Below are 20,907 nucleotides of genomic sequence, written 5' to 3'. Positions count from 1 at the left end.
AATGATGCAGCTCTATAAAACTCTGGTTAGGCCACACTTGGAGTACTGTGTCCAGTTCTGGTCACCTCACTATAGGAAGGATGTGGAAGCATTGGAAAGGGTACAGAGGAGATTTACCAGGATGCTGCCTGGTTTAGAGAGTATGCATTATGATCAGAGATTAAGGGAGCTAGAGCTTTACTCTTTGGAGAGAAGGAGGATGAGAGGAGACATGATAGAGGTGTACAAGATAATAAGAGGAATAGATAGAGTGGATAGCCAGCGCCTCTTCCCCAGGGCACCACTGCTCAATACAAGAGGACATGGCTTTAAGGTAAGGGGTGGGAAGTTCAAGGGGGATATTAGAGGAAGGTTTTTTACTCAGAGAGTGGTTGGTGCGTGGAATGCACTGCCTGAGTCAGTGGTGGAGGCAGATACACTAGTGAAGTTTAAGAGACTACTAGACAGGTATATGGAGGAATTTAAGGTGGGGGCTTATATGGGAGGCAGAGTTTGAGGGTTGGCACAACATTGTGGGCCGAAGGGCCTGTACTGTGCGGTACTATTCTATGTTCTATGAATGGATGAGGGAGTGGTCAGCGATAGTGAACCAACACTGGAGGGTTGGAGGTAATGGATGAGGGAGTGTCCATAAGACATAGGAGCAGAATTCGGCCATTTGGTCAATGATGCTGTTTCCATCACGGCTGATTCATTATCCCTCTCAGCCCTACCTTCTTCCCGACTAACCAAGAACTTATTAACCTCTGCATTAAATATACCCAATGACCTGGCCTCCATGACTGTCTGGGCAATTGCTTCCACAGATTCACCACCCTCAAGCTAACAGAATCACTCTTTGTGTCTGTTCTAAACGGAATTCCCCCTATTCTGTGCCCTCTGGTCCTAGTCTACCCCACTATAGGGAACATCCTCTCGCGTCCACTCTATCCAGACCTAAACTCCAGTGAGTACAGGCTCAGAGCCATCAAACTCTCCGTATACATTAACCCTTCCATTCCTCTCCAATGTCATTGCCTTATTACTCAGATAAGGGTCCCAAAACTGCTCACAATACTCCAAGAGAGTCCTCACCCGTGCCTTATAAAGCCTCAGCATTACATCCTTGCTGTTACATCCCAACTCTCTCAAAATTATTGCCAACATCCCACTTACCTTCCTTACCACCAACTCAACCTCCAAGCCAACCTTTAGGGAATCCTGCACAGGAACGTCCAAGTCCCCTTGCATCTTGGATTATTTATTTTCTCCCTGTTTAGAAAATAGTCTATGTCTTTATCCCTTCTACCAAAGTGCATGACCATACACTTCCCAACACTATATTCCATCTGCCATTTCTTTGCCCTTTCTCCCAATCTGTTCAAGTCGTCCTGCAGGCTCCCTGCTTCCTCAGTCCTACCTGCCCCTCCACCAATTTTCATATCATCTGAAAAATCAGCCACAAAGCCAGAAATTCCCTCATCCAAATCATTGACATACAATTTAAGAAAAAATTGGTCACAACACAGACCCCAGTGGAACACCACTTGTCACCGGCAGCCAACCAGAAAAGGCTCCCTTTATTCCCACTCTTTGCCTCCTGCCAGTCAGCCAATGCTCTATCCTTGCTAAAATCTTTCCTGTAATACCATGGGTTCTTAACTTGTTAAGCATACTCATGCGGCACCTTGTTAAAGGCCTTCTGAAAACCAAGTACGCAATATCCACTGAGTCATCTTTGTCTATCCTGCTTGTTATTTCCTCAAAGAATTCCAGCAGATTTGTCAGGCAAGGTTTTCCCTTGGAAAAAAAGATGCTGTCTTTGGCCTATTTTATCATGTGCCTCCAAGTACCCTGAAAACTCAACTTTAACTGTTAACTCCAACATCTTCCCAACCACTAAGTGACCTATAATTTCCTTTCCTCTTGAAGAATGGGATGACATTGGCAATTATCCAGTCCTCTGGAGCCTCCAGTCAGGAAATGGACGGGGAAGGGTTTGGGGGGGGCTGGTGCAGATGGGGGTGTTTGTAAGGGTGGGAGTGGGTGAGGGGAGTGAGTCTCTGTGGGACTTCATGAGGTGGGATAGAAGTGCCATTCCAATAACGGAGTGTCTCAGACGGTGTCTGTGCCCTGCAGATGGAAAAGGCGTCTGGACGGATTGGGCAGGCTGGGGACTGTGCAAACCGGCCTGTGGAGAGGGCAGTGTTCAGAGCCGCAAACGGAGCTGCGAACCCACTTACCCTCCCTACGCGTGAGTGCTGGGGTCCAGGGTGGAGTAGGAGGGCAGAGGTGGAAAGGGAGGGTGGAATTTTCCCAGGGGGTTGTGGGGGTGGGGGTGGCTGGAGCAGAAAGGCAGAATGTCCCACTTCCGAAGTCAGAGGGATACTGGGCTGGAGGGGTAGGATAGAGGGGTCCCAGTGTGGAGGAATTCCGGGGACCCCGGGGGGGGCACAACAACACAAGGGTAGGGCAGAGTATCCCCAGAATGGCGAAGACAGAGTGGTCCCGGTGTGGAGGGAGAGGATAGAGTGTTCACAGAGCGGAGGGAGGGGCAGAGGGATCTCAGAGCAGAGGAAGGGATTGAGGGATCTCGGAGCAGAGGGAGAGGGCAGTAGGATCCAGAGTGGAGGGAGGGGCAGAGGGATCTTGGAGGGAGGGGCAGAGGGATCTCGGAGCGGAGGGAGGGACAGAGGGATCTCGGAGCGGAGGGAGGGACAGAGGGATCTCAGATTGGAGGGAGGGTCAGAGGGATCTCAGAGCTGAGGGAGGGACAGAGAGATCTCAGAGCGGAGGGAGGGTCAGAGGGATCTCAGAGCGGAGGGAGGGTCAGAGGGATCTCACAGCGGAGGGAGGGTCAGAGGGATCTCAGAGCGGAGGGAGGGTCAGAGGGATCTCAGAGCGGAGGGAGGGACAGATGGATCCAGAGCGGAGGGAGGGTCAGAGGGATCTCGGAGCGGAGGGAGGGACAGAGGGATTTCAGAGCGGAGGGAGGGACTGAGGGATCTCGGAGCAGAGGGATAGGGCTGTAGGATCCAGAGTGGAGGGAGGGTCAGAGGGATCTCGGACCGGAGGGAGGGACAGAGGGATCTCAGATCGGAGGGAGGGTCAGAGGGATTTCAGAGTGGAGGGAGGGTCAGAGGGATCTCAGAGCGGAGGGAGGGTCAGAGGGATCTCAGAGCGGAGGGACGGACAGATGGATCCAGAGCAGAGGGAGGGACAGAGGGATCTCAAAGTGGAGGGAGGGTCAGATGGATCCAGAGCGGAGGGAGGGACAGAGGGATCCAGAGCGGAGGGAGGGATAGAGTAATTTCAGAGTGGAGGGAGAGGCAGAGGGATTTCAGAGTGGAGGGAGGGACAGAGGGATCTTGGACGGAGGGGCAGAGGGATCTCGGAACGGAGGGAGGGATAGAGGGATCTCCGAGCGGAGGGAGGGTCAGTGGGATCTCAGCGGAGGGAGGGTTAGAGGGATCTCAGAGCAAAGGGAGTGTCAGAGGGATCTCAGAGCGGAGGGAGGGTCAGAGGGATCTTGGAGGGAGGAGCAGAGGCATCTCGGAACGGAGGGAGGGACAGAGGGATCTCTGAGCGGAGGGAGGGGCAGAGGGATCTCAGAGCGGAGGGAAGGACAGAGGGATCTCAGAGCGGAGGGAAGGACAGAGGGATCTCAGAGCGGAGATAGGGTCAGAGGGATGTCTGAGCGGAGGGAGGGTCAGAGGGATCTCAGAGTGGAGGGAGGGACAGAGGGATCCAGAGCGGACGGAGGGACAGAGGGATCCAGAGCGGAGGGAGGGACAGAGGGATCTCGGAGCGGAGGGAGGGACAGAGGGATCTCGGAGCGGAGGGAGGGACAGATGGATCTCAGAGCGGAGGGAGGGACAGAGGGATCTCAGCGGAGGGAGGGTCAGAGGAATCTCAGCAGAGGGAGGGTCAGAGGGATCTCAGAGCGGAGGGAGGGACAGAGGGAGATCTCAGCGGAGGGAGGGACAGAGGGATCTCAGAGTGGAGGGAGGACATAGGGATCTCAGCGGAGGGAGCGGCAGAGAGATCTCAGAGCGGAGGGAGGGACAGAGGGATCTCGGAGCGGAGGGAGGGATTGTGTGATCTCGGAGCGGAGGGAGAGGGTAGTAGGATCCAGAGTGGAGCGAGGGGCAGAGGGATCTTGGAGGGAGGGGCAGAGGGATCTCGGAGCGTAGAGAGGGTCAGAGGGATCTCAGAGTGGAGGGAGGGATTGAGGGACCTCGGAGCAGACGGTGAGGGGATTAGGATCCAGAGTGGAGGGAGGGGCAGAGGGATCTTGGAGGGAGGGGCAGAGGGATCTCGAAGCAGAGGGAGGGACAGAGGGATCTCGAAGCGGAGGGAGGGACAGAGGGATCTCAGAGCGGAGGGAGGGACAGAGGGATCTCGGAGCGGAGGGAGGGACAGAGGGATCTCGGATCGGAGGGAGGGACAGATGGATCCAGAGTGGAGGGAGGGTCAGAGGGAACCAGAGCGGAGGGAGGGTCAGAGGGATCTCAGAGCGGAGGGAGGGTCAGAGGGATCTCAGAGCGGAGGGAGGGTCAGAGGGATCTCAGAGCGGAGGGAGGGTCAGAGGGATCTCAGAGCGGAGGGAGGGTCAGTGGGATCTCAGCGGAGGGAGGGTCAGATGGATCCAGAGCGGAGGGAGGGACAGAGGGATCCAGAGCAGAGGGAGGGATAGAGTAATTTCAGAGTGGAGGGAGAGGCAGAGGGATTTCAGAGTGGAGGGAGGGACAGAGGGATCTTGGACGGAGGGGCAGAGGGATCTCGGAACGTAGGGAGGGACAGAGGGATCTCAGAGCGGAGGGAGGGTCAGAGGGATCTCAGCAGAGGGATCTCAGAGCGGAGGGAGGGTCAGAGGGATCTCATCGGAGGGAGGGATAGAGGGATCTCAGAGCGGAGGGAGGGTCAGAGGGATCTCAGCGGAGGGAGGGTCAGAGGGATCTCAGCGGAGGGAGGGTCAGAGGGATCTCAGAGCGGAGGGAGGGATAGAGGGATCTTGGAGCGGAGGTAGAGGGCAGTAGGATCCCGAGGTGAAGGGGGGAGGCCAGGGAGGGGCCACGTGGCAGAAGGGAAGGATGGAGTGGCTGACCATGGAGAGATTGCAGACGGTGTGTCACCACAGGGAGGGGACAGAGTGTCCCCAGGGCAGTGGGCCTCCATAGTGGAGAAAGAAAGCAGAGGGGTCCCGTCGTCAAGGTGGAGGGGGCTTGTTGAAAGGGGAGGTAGGTGCAGGAGGGCAGTAGCAGGGTTGTTGCTGTGGAGTCCCTGTGTCAGCCTGTTTGCGGATGAAGGCGGATCTCAGAGTAGGGGGTATGCAGTTCCAGCAGAGAGGGTGGTAGGGAGTGTCTCAATGCCTGATGGTACGAATGGATTCTCTACACAGGAAACAGAGGGGGGAAGTGGAGCTGGTACCGGTAGTGTTCTCAGGAGAACCCAGATACTATTGTGAGCAGCTGGACGGCCAGGAGTGGGAGGTGGTTCAAACCAAACCCTGCCACAACGTCCCCGCGTGCGACTGATCGAGGTTGGAGTCACGGCGACGCAAGTCAACCACGCACTGTGGCACCGTTCTCTCACACACAATGACCGTCACTGAGACACCATTCACGCACACACAATGACCGTCACTGGGTTACGGGTCTCACACACACACTGACTGTCACTGGGACACATGACACAGACACACTGCCCTTCATGGGGTCACACACGCACACTAACTGTCACTGGGACACCAGTCACACGCACACTGACTGACTGTCACTTGGACACAGGTCACACAGATACTGATCGTCACCGAGACATGGGTCTCTCACACACACTGACCGTCACCGAGACGTGGGTCTCTCACACACACACTGACCGTCACCGAGACATGGGTCTCTCACACACACACTGACCGTCACCGAGACATGGGTCTCACACACACACACTGACCGTCACCGAGACATGGGTCTCTCACACACACACTGACCGTCACCGAGACATGGGTCTCTCACACACACACACACTGACCGTCACCGAGACATGGGTCTCTCTCACACACTGACCGTCACCGAGACATGGGTCTCTCACACACACACTGACCGTCACCGAGACATGGGTCTCTCACACACACACACACACTGACCGTCACCGAGACATGGGTCTCTCACACACACACACACTGACCGTCACCGAGACATGGGTCTCTCACACACACACACACTGACAGTCACCGAGACATGGGTCTCTCACACACACTGACCGTCACCGAGACATGGGTCTCTCACACACACACACACTGACCGTCACCGAGACATGGGTCTCTCACACACACACACACTGACCGTCACCGAGACATGGGTCTCTCACACACACACACACTGACCGTCACCGAGACATGGGTCTCTCACACACACACTGACCGTCACCGAGACATGGGTCTCTCACACACACACACACACACTGACCGTCACCGAGACATGGGTGTCTCACACACACACACACACTGACCGTCACCGAGACATGGGTCTCTCACACACACTGACCGTCACCGAGACGTGGTTCTCTGACACACACTGACCGTCACCGAGACATGGGTCTCTCACACACACACTGACCGTCACCGAGACATGGGTCTCTCACACACACACACAGACCGTCACCGAGACATGGGTCTCTCACACACACACACACACACACACTGACCGTCACCGAGACATGGGTCTCTCACACACACACACACTGACCGTCACCGAGACATGCGTCTCTCACACACACTGACCGTCACCGAGACATGGGTCTCTCACACACACACACACTGACCGTCACCGAGACATGGGTCTCTCACACACACACTGACCGTCACTGAGACATGGGTCTCTCACACACACACACACTGACCGTCACCGAGACATGGGTCTCTCACACACACACTGACCGTCACTGAGACATGGGTCTCTCACACACACCCACACTGACCGTCACCGAGACATGGGTCTCTCACACACACACACACTGACCGTCACCGAGACATGGGTCTCTCACACACACACTGACCGTCACTGAGACATGGGTCTCTCACACACACACACACACACACTGACCGTCACCGAGACATGGGTCTCTCACACACACACACACTGACCGTCACCGAGACATGGGTCTCTCGCACCCACACTGACCGTCACCGAGACATGGGTCTCTCACACACACACACACTGACCGTCACCGAGACATGGGTCTCTCACACCCACACTGACCGTCACCGAGACATGGGTCTCTCACACACACACACACTGACTGTCACCGAGACATGGGTCTCTCACACACACACACACTGACCGTCACCGAGACATGGGTCTCTCACACACACACTGACCGTCACCGAGACATGGGTCTCTCACACACACACACACACTGACCGTCACCGAGACATGGGTGTCTCACACACACACACACACTGACCGTCACCGAGACATGGGTCTCTCACACACACTGACCGTCACCGAGACGTGGTTCTCTGACACACACTGACCGTCACCGAGACATGGGTCTCTCACACACACACTGACCGTCACCGAGACATGGGTCTCTCTCACACACACACACACTGACCGTCACCGAGACATGGGTCTCTCACACACACACTGACCGTCACCGAGACATGGGTCTCTCACACACACACACAGACCGTCACCGAGACATGGGTCTCTCACACACACACACACACACACACTGACCGTCACCGAGACATGGGTCTCTCACACACACACACACACTGACCGTCACCGAGACATGGGTCTCTCACACACACACACACACACACACTGACCGTCACCGAGACATGGGTCTCTCACACACACACACACTGACCGTCACCGAGACATGCGTCTCTCACACACACTGACCGTCACCGAGACATGCGTCTCTCACACACACACACACTGACCGTCACCGAGACATGGGTCTCTCACACACACACTGACCGTCACTGAGACATGGGTCTCTCACACACACACACACTGACCGTCACCGAGACATGGGTCTCTCACACACACACACACTGACGGTCACCGAGACATGGGTCTCTCACACACACACACACACACACTGACCGTCACCGAGACATGGGTCTCTCACACACACACACACTGACCGTCACCGAGACATGGGTCTCTCGCACCCACACTGACCGTCACCGAGACATGGGTCTCTCACACACACACACACTGACCGTCACCGAGACATGGGTCTCTCACACCCACACTGACCGTCACCGAGACATGGGTCTCTCACACACACACACACTGACCGTCACCGAGACGTGGTTCTCTGACACACACTGACCGTCACCGAGACATGGGTCTCTCACACACACACTGACCGTCACCGAGACATGGGTCTCTCTCACACACACACACACTGACCGTCACCGAGACATGGGTCTCTCACACACACACTGACCGTCACCGAGACATGGGTCTCTCACACACACACACACACTGACCGTCACCGAGACATGGGTCTCTCACACACACACACACTGACCGTCACCGAGACATGGGTCTCTCACACACACACACACTGACCGTCACCGAGACATGGGTCTCTCACACACACACACACTGACCGTCACCGAGACATGGGTCTCTCACACACACACTGACCGTCACCGAGACATGGGTCTCTCACACACACACACACACTGACCGTCACCGAGACATGGGTGTCTCACACACACACACACACTGACCGTCACCGAGACATGGGTCTCTCACACACACTGACCGTCACCGAGACGTGGTTCTCTGACACACACTGACCGTCACCGAGACATGGGTCTCTCACACACACACTGACCGTCACCGAGACATGGGTCTCTCTCACACACACACACACTGACCGTCACCGAGACATGGGTCTCTCACACACACACTGACCGTCACCGAGACATGGGTCTCTCACACACACACACACAGACCGTCACCGAGACATGGGTCTCTCACACACACACACACACACACACTGACCGTCACCGAGACATGGGTCTCTCACACACACACACACACTGACCGTCACCGAGACATGCGTCTCTCACACACACTGACCGTCACCGAGACATGGGTCTCTCACACACACACACACTGACCGTCACCGAGACATGGGTCTCTCACACACACACTGACCGTCACTGAGACATGGGTCTCTCACACACACACACACTGACCGTCACCGAGACATGGGTCTCTCACACACACACACACTGACGGTCACCGAGACATGGGTCTCTCACACACACACACACACACACTGACCGTCACCGAGACATGGGTCTCTCACACACACACACACTGACCGTCACCGAGACATGGGTCTCTCGCACCCACACTGACCGTCACCGAGACATGGGTCTCTCACACACACACACACTGACCGTCACCGAGACATGGGTCTCTCACACCCACACTGACCGTCACCGAGACATGGGTCTCTCACACACACACACACTGACCGTCACCGAGACGTGGTTCTCTGACACACACTGACCGTCACCGAGACATGGGTCTCTCACACACACACTGACCGTCACCGAGACATGGGTCTCTCTCACACACACACACACTGACCGTCACCGAGACATGGGTTTCTCACACACACACTGACCGTCACCGAGACATGGGTCTCTCACACACACACACACACTGACCGACACCGAGACATGGGTCTCTCACACACACACACACTGACCGTCACCGAGACATGGGTCTCTCACACACACACACACTGACCGTCACCGAGACATGGGTCTCTCGCACCCACACTGACCGTCACCGAGACATGGGTCTCTCACACACACACACACTGACCGTCACCGAGACATGGGTCTCTCACACCCACACTGACCGTCACCGAGACATGGGTCTCTCACACACACACACACTGACCGTCACCGAGACGTGGTTCTCTGACACACACTGACCGTCACCGAGACATGGGTCTCTCACACACACACTGACCGTCACCGAGACATGGGTCTCTCTCACACACACACACACTGACCGTCACCGAGACATGGGTCTCTCACACACACACTGACCGTCACCGAGACATGGGTCTCTCACACACACACACACACACACTGACCGTCACCGAGACATGGGTCTCTCACACACACACACACTGACCGTCACCGAGACATGCGTCTCTCACACACACTGACCGTCACCGAGACATGGGTCTCTCACACACACACACACTGACCGTCACCGAGACATGGGTCTCTCACACACACACTGACCGTCACTGAGACATGGGTCTCTCACACACACACACACTGACCGTCACCGAGACATGGGTCTCTCACACACACACACACTGACGGTCACCGAGACATGGGTCTCTCACACACACACACACACACACACTGACCGTCACCGAGACATGGGTCTCTCACACACACACACTGACCGTCACCGAGACATGGGTCTCTCACACCCACACTGACCGTCACCGAGACATGGGTCTCTCACACACACACACACTGACCGTCACCGAGACATGGGTCTCTCACACACACACTGACCGTCACCGAGACATGGGTCTCTCACACACACTGACCGTCACCGAGACATGGGTCTCTCACACACACACACACTGACCGTCACCGAGACATGGGTCTCTCGCACCCACACTGACCGTCACCAAGACATGGGTCTCTCACACACACACACACTGACCGTCACCGAGACATGGGTCTCTCACACCCACACTGACCGTCACCGAGACATGGGTCTCTCTCACACACACACACACTGACCGTCATCGAGACATGGGTCTCTCACACACACACACACTGACCGTCACCGAGACATGGGTCTCTCTCACACACACACACACTGACCGTCACCGAGACATGGGTCTCTCACACACACACACACACTGACCGTCACCGAGACATGGGTCTCTCACGCCCACACTGACCGTCACCGAGACATGGGTCTCTCACACACACACTGACCGTCACCGAGACATGGGTCTCTCACACACACACACACACACTGACCGTCACCGAGACATGGGTCTCTCACACACACACACACTAACCGTCACCGAGACATGGGTCTCTCACACACACACACACTGACCGTCACCGAGACATGGGTCTCTCACACACACTGACCGTCACCGAGACATGGGTCTCTCACACCCACACTGACCGTCACCGAGACATGGGTCTCTCACACACACACACACTGACCGTCACCGAGACATGGGTCTCTCACACACACACACACTGACCGTCACCGAGACATGGGTCTCTCTCACACACACACACACTGACCGTCACCGAGACATGGGTCTCTCACACACACAGACACACACTGACCGTCACCGAGACATGGGTCTCTCACACACACACACACACACACACTGACCGTCACCGAGACATGGGTCTCTCACACACACACACACTGACCGTCACCGAGACATGGGTCTCTCACTCACACTGACCGTCACCGAGACGTGGGTCTCTCACACACACACACACTGACCGTCACCGAGACATGGGTCTCTCACACACACACTGACCGTCACCGAGACATGGGTCTCTCACACACACACTGACGGTCACCGAGACATGGGTGTCTCACACACACACACACTGACCGTCACCGAGACATGGGTCTCTCACACACACACACACTGACCGTCACCGAGACATGGGTCTCTCACACACACACACACTGACCGTCACCGAGACATGGGTGTCTCACACCCACACTGACCGTCACCGAGACATGGGTCTCTCTCACACACACACACTGACCGTCACCGAGACATGGGTCTCTCACACACACACACACTGACCGTCACCGAGACATGGGTCTCTCTCACACACACACACTGACCGTCACCGAGACATGGGTCTCTCACACACACACTGACCGTCACCGAGACATGGGTCTCTCACACCCACACTGACCGTCACCGAGACATGGGTCTCTCACACACACACTGACCGTCACCGAGACATGGGTCTCTCACACACACACACACACACACACTGACCGTCACCGAGACATGGGTCTCTCACACACACACACACTAACCGTCACCGAGACATGGGTCTCTCACACACACACACACTGACCGTCACCGAGACATGGGTCTCTCACACACACTGACCGTCACCGAGACATGGGTCTCTCACACCCACACTGACCGTCACCGAGACATGGGTCTCTCACACACACACACACTGACCGTCACCGAGACATGGGTCTCTCACACACACACACACTGACCGTCACCGAGACATGGGTCTCTCTCACACACACACACACTGACCGTCACCGAGACATGGGTCTCTCACACACACACACACACTGACCGTCACCGAGACATGGGTCTCTCACACACACACACACACACACACTGACCGTCACCGAGACATGGGTCTCTCACACACACTGACCGTCACCGAGACATGGGTCTCTCACACACACACACACTGACCGTCACCGAGACATGGGTCTCTCACACACACTGACCGTCACCGAGACATGGGTCTCTCACACACACACACACACTGACCGTCACCGAGACATGGGTGTCTCACACCCACACTGACCGTCACCGAGACATGGGTCTCTCTCACACACACACACTGACGGTCACCGAGACATGGGTCTCTCACACACACACTGACCGTCACCGAGACATGGGTCTCTCACACACACACTGACCGTCACCGAGACATGGGTCTCTCACACACACACACACACACACACACTGACCGTCACCGAGACATGGGTCTCTCACACACACACACACTGACCGTCACCGAGACATGGGTCTCTCACACACACTGACCGTCACCGAGACGTGGGTCTCACACACACACACACTGACCGTCACCGAGACATGGGTCTCTCACACACACACTGACCGTCACCGAGACATGGGTCTCTCACACACACACTGACCGTCACCGAGACATGGGTCGCACACATACGCTGACCCTCACTGTGGGCAGCACGGCGAGTGCGGGCTGGAGTCTGATGCATCTCTTCCTGCAGGTTGGTGAGTGAAGATGCTTTGGTTCCAGTGGTTCGCAGTCTCTTTGCTACCGGGATTCTCACAGTAAAGTGTGGCTACTGCTTAGCGATGTCTCGTTTATTTTCTAACTGTTCTGGTGTAGTGTCCGAAACCCGCTCACCGTCCAGACATGGCCTCCGACTTCCTGTGGCATACTATGGCGCTCCTTCTGCCCTGGGGCCAGGTGCGTTCCCTCTCCCTCCCCATGGGGCCCAGTGCGTCCCTTCTCCCTCCCTCCGCCATGCGGCCCAGTGCGTCCCTTCTCCCTCCCTCCGCCATGGGGCCCAGTGCATCCCTTCTCCCTCCCTCTGCCATGGGGCCAGACTGTGTGACAGGACGGTGTGGAGGGAGCTTCATTGTGTCTGACCCCGGAGGTGTGTGATGGGACGGTGTAGAGGGAGATTCACTCTGTGTCTGACCCCGGGAGTGTGTGATGGGACGGTGTGGAGGGAGTTTCACTCTGTGTCTGACCCTGGGAGTGTGTGGAGGGAGTTTCACTCTGTGTCTGACCCCAGGACGGTGTGGAGGGAGTTTCACTCTGTATCTGACCCCGGGCGTGTGTGATGGGACGGTGTGGAGGGAGATTCACTCTGTGTCTGACCCCGGGAGTGTGTGATGGGACGGTGTGGAGGGAGATTCACTCTGTGTCTGACCCCGGGAGTGTGTGATGGGACGGTGTGGAGGGAGATTCACTCTGTGTCTGACCCCGGGAGTGTGTGATGGGACGGTGTGGAGGGAGATTCACTCTGTGTCTGAGCCTGGGAGTGTGTGATGGGACGGTGTGGAGGGAGATTCACTCTGTGTCTGAGCCTGGGAGTGTGTGATGGGACAGTGTGGAGGGAGTGTGTGATTGGACGGTGCAGACTGAGTTGAACCTGGGACGTTGTGCAAGGCAGAATCTTTCACATTTAATTCTGAACACAAAGTGCAGCAAAGTAAACAGTAAATGTTTGAAACCGTTGTGTGAGTGAGGCAGTTCAGTCTGTCCAGTGTGTAAGCAGCAGCGTGTCATGCCCTGTGTCATACAGCCTGCTGCCTCGCCGTGTCCATCGGCTGTGTGGGCTCCTCGCTGTCAATGGTGAGGGCGGCGATCTGTTGTAGCGGGGGCGCGGGGAGCTCCAGCTGCTCCCCCTGGTCCTGCGAGCTGTCCCGGCAGTTGATGATGGCCTGACGGATAGAGGAGACCCACTGCTGCTTGTTGAAGCTGTCGCTGGCCTGGAGGGTGTGGGCTTGTCCACGGGACCGGTCCCGGAAGCTCACCCGAAAAACGTTCCTGGCTGTCTCACCAGGAGAGGGGGGGAGAAGCCTGGTTAGTATTCACAGCACATCATCCCTCCGTCTTTCTCCTCCTCCCGCCAGCTTGCTCGGCTCCCACCATGCAACCCCCATTCCCTCACTCCCTATCACTTCTCCCATCCTGCTCCCTCTCTCTGTCCACCTCCCTTCCCCCCTCTCCTCTTTCCCCTTCCCCCCCTCCCCCTTCCCCTCCTCTCCCCTTCCCCCTCCCCCCCCTCCCCTCCTCTCCCCTTCCCCTCCTTTCCCCTTCCCCTCCTCTCCCCTCCCCCTTCCCCCTTCCTCCTTCCCCTCCATTCCCCTTCCCCCTTCCCTCCCTTCCTCCTCTCCCCTTCCCCTCCCTTCCCCCTTCTCCTCCTTCCCCATCTCCCCCTCACTTTCACCACCTCCTTCCGAACCCCCTAGCTTTATCTACTCGCCATCGTTCCCCATCCCTGCTCCAACCCTCTCCTTGCCCCTGCTCTCCCACTCCTCTCCTCCACCTTCCGCACGCTTCGCTGCACCCACCTCTCTCAGTGGTGCTGCCAAAGGCCCCTCGGATTGAGCCGCCGATCCGTGTTTCTCCGTCCGGAAGGTCCTCGAGCACCAGCTGCCCAACGGGGATGGGTGTTCGGTAAACCTGGTAGCAAAGCCCCTGAGCTTGGCTTACCGGCCTCGTCACCACCAGCGCTCGCTCGAACAGGAACACCCGCAGCTTCTGGGGGGAGGCACAGCAAGAGTCAACAGCTGGGCGAGGGTGTCAAAGGCCAAACGTCGCGGCTGGGACAAGGAAGGTCAAATAAGGTCAGGGTTCGGGGGTCACTAATCCTGACAGGCAGGGTGAAACTGGGGAAGGTTGGGGTCAGAGATTCCACCCCTCCTGAGGGTGAGAAGAAGGGGAGATGGAGAGAACGGGGGGGGAGCAAAGGGGTTTTGGGGAGGGGAGAAGGGGGGTGTGGGAGGGAGATGCAGAGGACAGGGAGAAGCTGGGAGACAGGGTGAAGGAGGGACGGAATAGGGCAGGATGTGTCTGTTGTAGGTCGGGGTGGCGGAGGGTGTCCGGTACTTACGGCACCCTTGTTGTTCCTCAGTTCTCCGTGACACCAGAGGCGGCGGGATCGCTGCACCTCGGCCTCGGGCTGGGCGTCGGGCAGGTACCGCAGCCGCTGCCAGTAGAAGCGACACTCTGACTCGCCTGTCCGCTCGTCAATCTGCGCCACGATCCTCTGGCTCAGCTCCATCTGCGGGCAACACAGTGAGGTGGGTGGGGGCCGGTCTGTACCTGGGTCCCCTCCTACACCTGACACCCCTGAATTTCAGGTCCCCCCTCCCTCTTACGGAGTCATAGAAAACTACTGCGCCGGGACCATAGCCCATCCATGTACCTATCCAAATTTCTATTATGTGTGAAATCGAAATTGCATCCACCACCTCTGCTGGCAGCTCATTCCATTCTCTCACCACCCTCCGAATGAAGAAGTTACCTCTCATGTTCCCTTAAATATTTCACATTTCACCCTTAACCTATGACCTTTAGTTCTGGACTCCCCCAACCTTAATGGAGAAAGTCTGCTTGCATTAACCTGATCTATACCCCTCATAATTTTGTATATCTCTATCAAACCTCCCCTCAATCTCCTACCCTCCGGGTAGAGCTGCTAGGACTTGATGTTTTAATCCCCACGGTAAGTTGGCAGTGGGTTTGGAGTGGTGACCAGGAGGGTAGGTACGTCATCGGGGTCATCAGGTGGGCACCCTCCTTCTTTGACGTTTCGTTGATAAGCCCACGACATCTCCAGAGGGCTCAACGGTGCGACCTGGCGTCCCAGATACACCCCCCCCCCCAGTTCCATACCCTCCTGTCTTCATCTTGCAGCCCAGTTGTTGTCTTTCCTTTTAATTCAAATACAATTGCTGCTTTCTTCTGCTGCATTTGACAAGGATTTGATTGCTTGTTGGAGGCAGTGACCCCTCACCCCCATCTTCTTCAATAGACTGGTCGTGGATGTAGCAACGAATCCCCTGCATCCCACTTCTACAGGGAAAATCTTGGTCTTCTAGCCATTCTGGGCAGCTTCAGTTGCCAGTACTTGGTCTTTTTCCTCTCATAAGCTTCTTTGACACCAAATAAAGTTCTAACATATCCAACCTCAGGCCTCAAGTCCCAGTAAATTTTCTCTGCACTCTTTCAATCTTAGGTAGGTGACCAAAGCTGCACGCAATACTGCAAATCAGCCTCACCAACGTGTTAAATAACTGCAACATAACATCCCATCTGCTTCACTCATAACCCTGATCTATGAAGGCCAAGGTGCCAAGAGAGTGGCTGGATGGAGAAGTGTCTCTACCAGAGGAGGTGTAAAGCACTGCTTCCCTTTGCCAGCCTGCAGGTCACCCTTGGGCAAGGTGTAGCACCTGCTTCGCCCAACCCCCTGATCAGGGTCATGTGAATCCATGGTGGATGGTCCTATGAGCCGCTGGTGCATATCACAAGTCTGGTTATGTGACCACTGACGTTAGGCGGTCAGACCCTGAAGAGAATTTATAACGGCTGGGGTCACCTATCTTATAAAGACAGCCCCAGAAGAAGGCAATGGCAAATCATTTCTGTGGAAAATTTTGCAAGCAAGGTCACCATGTTCACCTACGTCATACGACATGGCACAAAACAAACAAACAAGTATGCCAAAAGCTCTGTTTATAACTATATCAACCCGTGACGCCTCTTTCAGGAAATTATGGATCTGTATTCCCAGATCCCTCTTCCACCACACTTCTACCATTTACCATGTAAATCCCACCCTAGTTGATTTCTCAAAGTGCAACATCTCACACTTTTCTGCATTAAATTCCATCTGCAATTTTTCAGCCCATTTTTCCAGCTGGTCCAGATCCCATTGCAAGCCATGATGGTGTCCACTACACCCCAATCATAGTGTCAACTGCAAATTTGATGATCCATTTTACCACATTGTCATCCAGATTGTTGATACAGATGACAAACAACACCAATCCCTCTGGCACTCCACTAGTCACAGGCCTCCAATCAGAGAGGCAGCCATCTACCACTCTCTGGCTTCTTCCAAAAAGCCAATGTCTAATCCAGTTTACTACCTCATCCTTAATGGCAAGCAACTGAACTTTCTTGACCAACCTCCTATGCAGGACCTTGTCAAATGCCTTCCTAAAGTGCATGTAGACAATATCCACTGTCCTGCCTCCATCAACTTTCCTGTTAGTTTCCCCGAAAAATTCTATAAGATTGGTTAGACATGACCAACCATGCACGAAGCCATGTTGACTATCCTTTGTGACGAGAATACACATAAATTCAGATGTTTGCTGGCCTGGGCTTGCACCAGTGGCATCAGCAGTTGGTCTGCCACCTGTCCTCAGGGGAGGGAGAGATAAGGAACAATGAAGCAGCATTTGGAGATGTTAATGAAGGAGCCATCAGTCTGGGTATTGTCAAGAGCGGCTACTCCTTTGAACCCTGAACTGTTTGAAGTGATGGACAGACGATACCCCAGCAGGGGGATAAAAAGGGACAGGTTCGCTAAGGACACACACACGACACCCGAGGTAACGAGACCCTGGAAGCGGTACGCCTCTCACGAGTCGGTGGGAAGTATCGGACAACGCCCAGAGTGGAAAGGTACGATCAGCGGGAACCCGGTGTGTGTCCGCCCTTGCCTGGGTGCTGGGTTCACTGCAGAGGATCGACCGCATCTGGAGGAGGGGTCACAGTCGGTGACCTCAGGTGACATCACAAAGGAGCCGCCCAAAAGCTGCTTGTGAGCCATCCCGCCGGTCTGTGAGTGGAAGCCGTTTTGAATGATCAGTTGTTCCCGTTCTCTCTCTCTCCCCACGTTGTCCATCGTCATGGCAACGATTACTGCGAACTGAACTAAATTGGACTGAACTTTTGTGTCACTTTGAAATTGGTCATTTATCCCTAGACAACGACAGAGCTTGATTGATCCTGTTATCTTATTTCTGTGCACATGTGTGTTTATCATTGTTGAACTGTTCCATTTGTTGCTTGTTTCTTTAATAAAACTTTCTTAGTTCTAGTATTCCAGACTCCAACTGAGTGATCCATTTCTGCTGGTTTGGCAACCCAGTTACGGCGTACGTAACACCTTAATCAGTCCATTTCTATCCAAATACCAAATATATCAGATCCCTTACAATAGCAATGCACCTGTTTTTCCCCTGTCCCCTCTCCCTGCCCACCCCCGCCCCCTCCGGACTCACAGCCTGGTGGAGTAGAGCGTGGTCGGTGTGCTCGGGTGGGGTGTACCGACTGATCTCCCGCAGCAGCAGCGGGTACTTAACCAGGCGGCTCCGGGGCAGGTCCAGGAAGCTCCAGAGGTCAAGCTTGCGGCTGAAGGCCGACTGCTGGCAGAGCTGCAGAAACTCGTCCACCCGCTGTTCCCGCCGCTTGGCGTCCAGCACCGCCTTCGCCTCCACCTGGTTACAGCAGTACGTCTCGTAGGCGGCCAGCGAGGGTAGCTGTGGGCAGAGGGAGGGATGGTGAGAGAGTTGGAGAGACAGTGAGTTGAAAGAGTGGGGAGTGAGGCAGCGAGAGGGAAAGGGCAGGGCAGTGGGGGTGAGAGGGAGAGGGGATAGAGATGGGGAGAGAGTGAGGTGGAACGAGCGTCAGTGAAGGGGGGGAGAGTGACTCGCAGGAGGGCAGCTGGAAGAATGATAGTGAGGGAGGAGGAGAGGTGACATGGAGGGGAGGGAGGCAGGAAGGTGGAGGAACTTTCCCCTGTTGGCTTCCCCACCGAGAGTCGACGGTCAGTGTGGACCAGTAATAACATCTCCGGGCACATCGCAAGAATGCGTGCTCTTTTACTCCCTCTGTACTCATGGTGAGGAGATGTATTGGAGTGAGAGAGATCAGTCGGTTGAGTGGTGTCACAATAACAACCTCACACTCAGTGTCAGTAGGGTCAAGGAATTGATTGTGGTTTTCAGGAAGGGCAAGCAGAGGGAACTCAAAACAGTCCTCATCAAGCAGTGGAAAGTGTGAGCAGTTTCCTGGGAGGGGTCAACATCTCAGAGGGTCTATCCTGGTCCCAACATATCGATGCAATTACAAAGAAGGCACAACAGCAGCTATATTTCATTAAGAATCAGGTCACCAAACACCGGCAGATTTCTGCGGATGTACCGTCAAGAGCATCCTGACTCACATCACCGTCAGGCATGGAGAGGCCACTGCACAGGATCAGAAAAAACTGCAGAGGGTTGTAAACTCATCTTGGGCACCAGCCACCTTCAAAAGGTGACGTCCATCGTTCATGACCCACGCCATCTTCTCACTGCTACAGGAGCCAGAAGCCCCACACTCACTGACTCAGGAACACCTTCTTCCCCTCCTCCATCAGATTTCTGAATGGACAATGAATGCGTGAAACTATCTCATTCTTTGTCTTTTGCACTATTATTGATTTTTGTGACTATAATACTGCCACCACAAGGTGACAAATTTCACAACATATGTCCATGATAATAAACCTGATTCTGATTCTGACAGAGAGAGGGGTTCTGTGAAGGGAATGAGCCAGAAGTGAAAGGGTTGGTGTTGCAGAGGGAGGAAGAGAGATCAGAGGAAGGCGGAAGGTCAGAGGATCTTAGGGTATTGGGGTTAGAGGGTCAGAGAAAGACTGGAGAAAATGAGAGGGAGATGGAGAGACAGGCGGGGTTCTCAAGAGGCACCCATAATGAAGGGGTTGGTGGAAGGAGAGAGACCTGGCATCTGTGGGTTAGGGGGCAGAATCGGTGGCAGGGCGGGGGTGGGGTGTAACGAGTGGAACAGCGAAGACTCACCCAGTCAAGAAGCGTGCGGCCCACCTCTCTCACCGTGCCGTCCGCGTTCCTCACCTCTTCCAGGCGACTGAGAAGGTCTGAGCAGAGAGAGTATTGTGTGTGTGTGATCATCCCCCCGAAAGGGTCCCTCCCCTCTCCCCTCTCTCTCTCCCTCCCTTCCTCTCCCACTCTCTCGCTCTGTCTCTTTCTCTCTCATTCCCTGCCTCTCTCCGCTCCCTCCCTGTACACCCGTGTGTGTGTGAAAGAGACAGGGCACCCTGTGTGTGTGAGTCTTTCCCCCTTCTGAGGCACACTGTACACCCTGTGTGGTTGGGTGTTTTTCCCCTATTATGAGACCCTGTACACGCTGTGTGTGTGTGTTCCTTTCCCTTTACTGTCGGACCCTGTACACCCAGTGTATGTGTGTGAGTGTCTCCACTACTGTGAAACTCCATTCAACCTGTGTGTGTGTGTGTGTGTGTGTGTGTGTGTGCGTCCCCATCCCCATCCCCTACTGTGGGACCCTTTACACTCTGTGTGTGTCCATCCCCATCCCCTACTGTGGGACCCTGTACACTCTGTGTGTGTGTGTGTGTGTCCATCCCCATCCCCTACTGTGGGACCCTGTACACTGTGTGTGTGTGTGTGTGTGTGTGTGTGTGTCCATCCCCATCCCCTACTGTGGGACCCTGTACACTCTGTGTGTGTGTGTGTGTGTGTGTCCATCCCCATCCCCTACTG

General features: G+C 55.4%; 2 protein-coding genes across 5 annotated transcripts in view; one reads left to right on the top strand and one right to left on the bottom strand.

Annotated features, from left to right (window-relative positions):
• The window catches only part of LOC134338889 (properdin-like), a 52,845-nt gene extending 39,658 nt beyond the window's left edge, over nucleotides 1-13,187 (top strand). For 2 of the 4 annotated variants that reach the window (XR_010016302.1, XM_063035053.1), the window contains exons 8-10: nucleotides 2,119-2,233; nucleotides 5,381-5,521; nucleotides 13,059-13,187. Coding sequence is in view for 3 of the 4 variants with exons in the window: in XM_063035053.1 (XP_062891123.1) it covers nucleotides 2,119-2,233; nucleotides 5,381-5,516 (251 nt within the window). In the remaining variant the exon portion in view is untranslated. Of the gene's footprint in view, nucleotides 1-2,118; nucleotides 2,234-5,380; nucleotides 6,268-13,058 lie in introns of those variants that run through there. The other 2 variants (XM_063035055.1, XM_063035054.1) reach the window with 2 other exon arrangements.
• A 734-nt stretch (nucleotides 13,188-13,921) lies between these two features.
• LOC134339101 (rho guanine nucleotide exchange factor 3-like) overlaps nucleotides 13,922-20,907 on the bottom strand; it is a 128,503-nt gene continuing 121,517 nt past the window's right edge. The window contains exons 8-12 of the mRNA XM_063035409.1: nucleotides 20,188-20,264; nucleotides 18,607-18,864; nucleotides 15,420-15,590; nucleotides 14,878-15,067; nucleotides 13,922-14,354 (exon numbers count right to left, since the gene is read on the bottom strand). Coding sequence (XP_062891479.1) covers nucleotides 14,098-14,354; nucleotides 14,878-15,067; nucleotides 15,420-15,590; nucleotides 18,607-18,864; nucleotides 20,188-20,264 — 953 coding nt within the window. The 3' untranslated portion in view covers nucleotides 13,922-14,097. The remainder of the gene's footprint in view (nucleotides 14,355-14,877; nucleotides 15,068-15,419; nucleotides 15,591-18,606; nucleotides 18,865-20,187; nucleotides 20,265-20,907) is intronic.

This window comes from Mobula hypostoma, chromosome 28 (genome assembly GCF_963921235.1).
Source record: "Mobula hypostoma chromosome 28, sMobHyp1.1, whole genome shotgun sequence".
Classification (NCBI taxonomy): domain Eukaryota; kingdom Metazoa; phylum Chordata; class Chondrichthyes; order Myliobatiformes; family Myliobatidae; genus Mobula; species Mobula hypostoma.
Note: the sequence above shows the minus strand (reverse complement) of the source record. Positions and strands in the feature narration are given on the sequence as shown.